General features: G+C 50.5%; 1 protein-coding gene across 3 annotated transcripts in view; it reads left to right on the top strand.

Moving 5' to 3' along the window:
• Positions 1-6,825: 6,825 nt before the first annotated feature.
• EPC2 (enhancer of polycomb homolog 2) overlaps positions 6,826-7,891 on the top strand; it is a 101,409-nt gene continuing 100,343 nt past the window's right edge. For 2 of the 3 annotated variants that reach the window (XM_056117613.1, XM_056117611.1), the window contains exon 1: positions 6,827-7,298. In XM_056117613.1, coding sequence (XP_055973588.1) covers positions 7,146-7,298 — 153 coding nt within the window. In that variant the 5' untranslated portion in view covers positions 6,827-7,145. Of the gene's footprint in view, positions 7,299-7,891 lie in introns of all 3 variants that reach the window. The other variant, XM_056117612.1, reaches the window with a different exon arrangement.

The following is a 7,891-nucleotide window of genomic DNA, read 5'->3' as shown; positions in this document are numbered from 1 at the left end:
CACTGAGGCAGAATTAAAGCCAGAAGGGAAATTGGCCAGCAACAGTAACTGCCACCAACTAGAGCACAGGCATCATGGACGCTGTGTGCCACGCACACTTCTCTGCCACCCCACCCCTCCATGTCACTTATCCCAAGAATGCAGTGCATTGTTTATGCAAGATACAGGACTTGCCCTCTTGCTTCCCCTCAGCTCAGCAGAAGTAGGGAATATTCTAAAAATCAGGAGGGAATATTCGACTTAGGTCCTGTCCTTGACACTTATCTCTCCTTCTCCCTTCCTTCCTTCTTTCTCTCTTTTGTTCTTCCTTTTTTCTCCTTCTCTCAAATCTTCCTTCCTTCCTTCCTTCCTTCCTTCCTTCCTTCCTTCCTTCCTTTATTTCTTTCTTCTCTTCATCTTTTTATTTCCTGTGATTGTCCCTCCTTTCTTCTCTCTCCCTTCCTCTCTCCTTCCTTTCTTCTTTCCTTTCCTCCCTCCCTCTCTTCTTTTCCTCTTCCTCCTCCTTCTCTTTTTCCTTCCTCTTTCCCTTCCTTCTTTCCTCCTTCCCTCCCTTCCTTCCCTCCATCCATTCCTCTCTCTTCTTTTTCTTCTCTTCTTCCTCCCCTTCTCCCCTCCCTCCCTCCCTCCCTCCCTCCCTCCCTCCCTTCCTTCCTTTCTTCCTTCCTTCTTCTCCTTTTTTTCTTCTTGCCTTATTTCTCAGGACCTATATTTTTCTTTGTTGAGGGGTGTGTGTGTGTGTGTGTGTATGTGTTGTGTGTGTGTGTGAGTGTGTGTGTATTTTCTTTTCTTGCTGCTGGGGTGTTGCTATGTATGGGACTATAAGGTCATCGCTTTGATATTCTGGGACCTACAGGGCTACAACAGAGTTGCTTGGAGGACTATGTGGCACTGAGGACCCAACCCAGGCAGGTACAGGCAATGTGTCCTTAACCCTGGCTATCTCAGGCCCCTGATGAATGTCTTTCTTTCCAGAAAAGGATGTCAACTCTGTCTTAGACAATGCAATCATTTAAGGCATGTGGGTGTGCCTTTAAGGGAGTTTTTAGGAGAGTCACATAGCAAGCAGTCATAACCCAGCACAATTTTGAGCTCTCAGCCACATAGCTTAAAAGGAGACACTTCAGAGAAAAACAAGATTTGAGGAGGAGTCCAGTCATAGAGGCATGTGCAATCCCAGATCTGCATGGGCGACTCACAGGTTTGCTCTATTCCTGCCAAAATTATGTGTGCTGGCTTGGATATGATGCCACCTGCTAAGAAGGTCACTGCCAGAATCAGCCTCAAGAAGCTCTTTGTGTATCTTTTATAAGGATATTGTTGAGATCTGCCACGCCACCTACTTGCACTATTTGTATACCAATTAGGTCCAGAAACAATGATAAATTCCCTGTCAAACCACTTTATCTAATGCACATTGTGAATTGTGAAGTTGACAAAGTTTCCTATTTTCACATGGCTCAGAATTTTCAAGTTCATAGGCGATTTAGAGCCTGGCTGCTATTCTAATATAGTTTGGTGACTCTCAAGAACTACTTGAAACCCTTTCTGAAACAAGTTGATGGGGACAGGTTAGCCAGTAAAAGCCTAGGTAATTAGTGTATTTTATTTTAGTAGTGTGTTTCTTCCCCTGCCAAAGTTGCCTTTAATAGCCAATAAAAGATAGTCAGACATGTCATCTAATTCAGAGACAGAGTTGCTTTCCTTTCTGCCTCCTAAGAAATTACCTGAAATTTAAAGGGAACTTAACATGCTAGAAATCAGAGTCCTTTCTTAGGAAGAAGGCTATTTTTTGGGGGGATACAACTAAGATCAGATCAATCAAGTGTAGCAGATACTAAACCAATTCATCCAATTTCATTAGATCCCAACTGCTAATCCTTTCACAAATATGTGCTTATAAACATTTGTCCTTTGGTGCAGGGAATGTTACAAAAATAGTTAAGGAAAAGTCATGTCTTCAATAGCATCCCCCATTTCCTAATAGCAGATTCGTCACCTTGAACCCCAGAGGGGCTGAGGGCTCCAGAAGCCGAGTCTGCCTCCGTTGTCTGAAATTGCCTCCACCCCGAAAGAGAAAGTTTCTAAGTTACCGCTCATAGATGCTGCAAGAGAAAAGGCAGTCCTGCTAGAGGTGGCTAGGAAAAGCAGCTGAGGGGAATAGAAACGACAGGATCCCTAACCCAACAAATCCCAGGCACTGCTAGAAATAATATAAAACATTCAGTCAATTCCATAAACACGAGCAGCTTATTTAGCTATTGGACTGAACTTAGAGAAGAGTGGCATTTCTTAACAGCAAGGAAGCTGGATGAGACAATACTTTTTTTTCCTCCTGTGGCTTTTCATTGTATTTTTCTGCTTCAAAGTTAGTCATTGGGCTAGAACCATAGTACAGCAGGTAGGGCACTTGCCTGCTTGCAGCTAACTTGGGTCCAATCCCCAGTATCACATATGGTCCCCCAAGCACTGCGAGGAATGATCCCCAAACATAGAGCTAGGAGTAAGTCCTGAGCGCCACTGGATGTGGTCTCTCCCCAAACAAAACCGTTCAAAAACTTGGTCATTTTAAAGCATCTCTAGGAGCAACTTTATTAAAATAAGTACAATCATATTAAAAACCTCAGTGCCTCTCAGGAACCCGAGGTCCCCAAATTAAATCTAGTTAGCTTACTTGCTTCATGAGTGCAGAAAATTGTCCTAGAAAATTGACTCATTAGCTCTGTCACAAAGCCTTACGTCTTGCAGGTATCCCGTCCAAAAGCTTGAGTGGAGTTGTGTCAATCTGTTCCATGTGTGGGGCGCTGGGCGTATGTTCCAGTCAGGGAGGGGCAGCAAATGAGAGGCTGTCAGTGATTCACAATCGATGTCTTGGACGTTCTGGAGTGGTGTGTTTTCAAATCTGCTTCCTTCAATTACATCTGTCTCATTTTCCTTCAGTTAGTAAAATACAGAGCTCTCCGGCTGATTATTTTTTGGTCTAATGTGGAGCCTTCGTGGAGCTGAGAAGTAAATCATCATCTTATACACAAGGTGGCACCCTGTGATTCCAACCAGGTCTGTGAGAAGCGACGCTGCCGAGAAGCCACATCTTTTTCAATGATTTGATGCTCCCTCTGTGCTGAAAAGTGGGAGTCGATGCTTGGCAGGTCATTCCTGAGCGCAGTCTCTGTCCCTGTGGCTCAAAGGTTGGGAGCAGCCTCCGTAAAGGGCACTGGAAGCAGCAAGCTGATTGCCTTTGGTTGGAGTGAACGGGAGTGAATGCAGACCCCCCATTCAGATTACAGACGAAGGAAACAAGGAAGCTTTATTGGTACTGGGCCTATTCCTGGGAACACAAAGGGGGAGGGATGGGTTTGCAGTTCACATACCAACCCAATTAACTTTCAATTGGGTCTGCTGAACTAGGAAGCCAATTAGAAAGAATGTGACATTTACAGAACTCTGAAATCATTGAATAGCAACTGTGTTTACTAATTTTAAGGCTTCTTTCAAAAAGTAATGTTTCCTTATTTAGAAGCTGCCTCCCCTGATTGTTATGTGGGGGAATGGCAATAAATACAATACTTATTCTTAGTTATTTGATTTTGATCACAACTTAGACTACATGTAGACAGTGTTTTAATTTTTTTTATATGACTTTAAAACGGGCTCGGAGTCAGTTGTTTGGTTAAGATGTATGTTATTTGGAAATGATCTTGTGGATTTTTGAAGTGGACAGATTTTAGAGGTATGGTTTAGATTCAATGTAGATTAGGACAATCATTTGAAACCTGTTTTAATAAAGAAAATTCCTGACAAAATATACTTCATGGTTTATTTTCTGGCTTTGGAAAAGTATACGGCATTCAATCAATAGAAATAAAGCTTCTTATTAAAAATGTTGTTGGTATAAAAATGAAAGCTACCCTCCAAATGTGATGCTGAGGTCTTTTGGTTTGGGTTCTGAACAGGAAGTCAAGAAAATACAGCCTGTGTCTCACTTGAAACCATATTGTATTATTTACCTCAAACTGTTTTATTACTAGATCTATAATCACTGCCTACGGAGCGTGAAGAAAACGAAGATTTAGTGGAAGAAGTCAGTTATACAGGCTAAGTAAAAGAACAATGAAACGAACACTACAGCAAAGACCAGTTGCTGTGATAGAACTTCAGCTTTCAAAAAATTTTCTTTGGATTGCTTTAATTGGGTCTCAAACTCCAGTGCCCAAAGGTAGAAGGCTAGGGAGCAGGTCAGGCAACAATGAGCTAATATTGGCAGCTTCAGTTCGGTCAGGTGCCAGGCCAAAAAGATGTTTGAACTCCAGGTTGGAGTGGAATGGGGTCGATGTCACTGAATTTCTTCAGGAAATCTAATCAACTAATGTCTATTAGGTGCCTGCTATGAGTGAGGTAGCACACTGGGAATATAGTGATGACCCTAGCAGATTATATTCCTCCCTTTCTTCAGGAAATGGCATCTTTTGATTCTGGGTTATGCACTCTATCAGCTGATGGTTGGAAGGTCTCAGCAACATGGATTAGCAGCTTTATGGTGTTCACTGAACAGAGGAGTCTGAACAGCAGGGAGGCACTGCTGAGAGAAGGAATTCGAAGTCAGGTTCAACACAGATTTGAACCCAGTTCTAAGAGTTAAAAGCACTGGAACTTGGGAATTGGATACCTGAGCCTAGGTCTCTTTATTAGTAAGATGTTATTTCTTTCTTTCTAGGCTTATCATGAAAATGAAGGGAAATTCAATTAACTGAGATAGAAGCGTTGCTACAATGACAGATACATTATTTGAAGTGTTTTCCTTTTTATGTCTATTTGGGGTTTTGGGCGGGCCACACCCAGCAAAGCTTAGAATTTTTCTCCAGGCTCTGCACTCAGAAATCAAGCTTGGTAGTGTTCAGGGGACCATAGGGGATGCCAGGGATAGAACCAGGATTGGTCGGGTGCACGATGAGCACCTTATCCGCTCTACTATCTCTCTGGCACATTTTCCTTCTTGATAGTAATACCTCTAGGAAAAGTCATCCTTGGTGAGCCTTACAGAGGAAGCTGAGAGGCACTCAGAAAGCCACATGACTTCCCACCCCCACCCCCCAAAAGAAACCTCTTTGCAGGCTTGAATCTAGCACCCCAGCCTCCTCCCAGTAACCTCTCCTCCTAGAGAGGGACATGCCCAAAGACTTGAGGAAGGTGCTGCTTACAGGGAGTCACCGCATCGCCATTATTTCCAATTGCAAAGTAGAGGGGAAAACACTCAAGCCCCTCCATGCGAGTCTTGAGGGGCCAAACTCAGACTACTTAGACACACTCTAAGATGGCTAAGCGATGGCATCCACCCTTCTTTGTTCAAAGAAAGAGGTGGAAAGGAAAGGAGGAAGAAAAGAGGAGCGAAAGGAAGAGGGGATTTGAAGAAAGGAGGAAGAGATCGTTTTGACGACCCGAAAGAACTAACTGTAGGATCCTTTTCGCCCATCCCAAGCCGACTCTTAGGTAGGCAGGAACATGCGTTGAGTCCGAGAAACGGTTTGCAGGATGGTTGGTAGGATGACGGTAATGCAGAACCTCGGTCCAACGAGGTTGGGGGTCATCAACAGCTTATTGCTGGGGTCCATCTTATCCCCCCTTCTCTTTAGAACTCTCTCTAACCAGCTCCGGCTTGCACTAACGTCTCCATCCTCCGAACTCTCAGAGCAATCACTTCCTGTACACCCAGGTAATTAATTAATCACGTCCGGTTGTGTCAGCTCTTCAACATTTTCTTCCACTATTTTGTTGTAAATTTTAATTTAAAAAAAACAGGAGGTGGCGGGGGGCAAGCTGCCGTTTTTATCTCGCCCAGTTTTTTCTTCCACCAGTTGCGGCACTTACTGTTACCCTTCTTCCAACCGTCCTGTCATCACACTCTAGTGGGAGCACCACGAGGACAGGAGGAGCGATTGGATCGCCAACTTCGGGGCATCTCCACGGCTCCAGGTTATTCCCCCCATCCCCCCGCAACATCGGCAAGGTGTGCCGCCTGGGTCGCGTTTCGTCAGCTCAACTTCCGAGGCGGCTCCCGCTTTTGGACCTGGGAAGAGTTGGCCGAGCGAGCGAGCGAGAGAGCGAGCGCTAAGCGAACAGCGCAGGCGAGGTGACAGGTTCAAGTGCACTTGTTGCATCTGGCAGCCGCCCACCGCGAACCTGCCGCCGCCGCTGCCAGCAGCATCCTTTCGGGCCGGCCCGGCGGACAGGGCGGGGTGGGGGGGGGGACCGGGGTCGGGAGTGGGCGAGCGCGGTGGCGGCGCACGCACGGGGCCCCCGGGAGGAAGGAGGACGCGGGGCGCGGGGCTGCGGGAGCGCGTCCCGGCGGGCGAGCGAGCCCGGGGAGGCCGTCTGCGCGCCGCTGGACCGCTCGCACGGCCCCCGGGGGACGGCTCGGAGCGGCCTCCGGACCGCGCTCTGGGCGGGCGCCGGGGAAACGAGCGCTGGCGAAGTGGACCGGCTCGGGGGGCGGCGCTGCTGGGCATCGCCCCGGCCCGGCTCGCGGACTTGGGCATCTCCGCGCGCAGTTGCTTATTCCTAGGATTTCTCGCCCGGCCGGCCGAGAGCGAAGCGCACGCCCGGGGGCGCGGGGTGGGGGAAGCGGCGCAGCGGCGGCGGCGGCGGCCCCGGGTCGCGAACCGAGAGCGCCGAGCCGGTCAGGCGGCCCCGGAGCGGCCCCGAGCGGAGCACGCTCCCGCGGGCCGGCGGCGCCGCCGAGAGAGTGGGTGGGCAGGCGAGGGAGGGGAAGGGAGAGGAAGGAGGGAGGGAGGGAAGGAGGGAGGGAGGGAGAGGGCGAGGCGCGTCCCCGCGGCGGGGGCGCGCTCTCGCGCGGGCTGCCGGGATCGCTCGCCGCCGCTGTGGTAATGTCCGCCATGTTGGCCATGGCGCAGGGAGCGGATCGGGCGGGCGAGCGGCGGATCTAGTCTTTGGAAGCGGCCGCGGGCGGCGGGGGGCTGTTTTCGGGCGGGGTGGGCGCCCATGCTGGGGCCGGGGGCAGTGAGGAGGAGGAGGAGGAGCGGGCCGGCCGCGCTGCACTGAGGAAGGAGGTGGAGGAGGCGGCGGGAGTCCTCCCCCCCTCCCCGCCCGCCCCGCCGCCGCCGCCCGGGCTGTTCCTGTAAGGCGGGGAGACAATGAGTAAACTCTCCTTCCGAGCGCGGGCGCTGGACGCCGCCAAACCGCTGCCTATCTACCGCGGCAAGGACATGCCTGATCTCAACGACTGCGTCTCCATCAACCGGGCCGTGCCCCAGATGCCCACCGGGATGGAGAAGGAGGAGGAATCGGTAGGGACTCGAGTGTTTATTCCCCCCCCTTCCCTCCTCCCCCCTCCCCTTTGTCAGTCGGGCCTCGCCATTCACAGAGCGCTTTACGCTCGCTGGAGGGCGCCGCTGCCGCTGCCACGCACGGGACCCTACGCCGGCAGAGTAGCGTAGAGCCTCTCGGCCGGCGCAGCGCCCGCCCGCGGCCGCCATGTTGTTGCGTCCCAGTGTTGTGATTAGCTCGCAGCGCCGCTTACGCAGCCGTAAGGGGGCCTTGCCGTAAGCGGCGGCCGGGAATGGCGCAGCGGATGTTTTGCGCGCACTTGGCGTACGGCCTCTGTTTACCTCTCTCTTTCTCTCTTTCTCTCTCTTCCCCCCTTCTCCCTCCCTCCCCCCCGATGGGGCGCGCGCGCGGCGGTCAGTGGGCAGGGGCTCTATTGGTCCAGAAGAGATTGTTGTTGTTTTGGTTTTGCACGTGTAGGTGCAGTTTTTGCATCGGGATAGAGGGTGGATTTTTTTTTGGGGGGGGGGGAGGGGGAAAGTAAAGCGTCTTCAAAACAAATCTCCCACCTGGCCGGGGCGTCCTCCTCGCTCCGCGGGATAATAAGGTGGTGCGA

This window comes from Sorex fumeus, unplaced genomic scaffold (assembly GCF_029834395.1).
Source record: "Sorex fumeus unplaced genomic scaffold, SorFum_2.1 ptg000035l, whole genome shotgun sequence".
Classification (NCBI taxonomy): domain Eukaryota; kingdom Metazoa; phylum Chordata; class Mammalia; order Eulipotyphla; family Soricidae; genus Sorex; species Sorex fumeus.
Note: the sequence above shows the minus strand (reverse complement) of the source record. Positions and strands in the feature narration are given on the sequence as shown.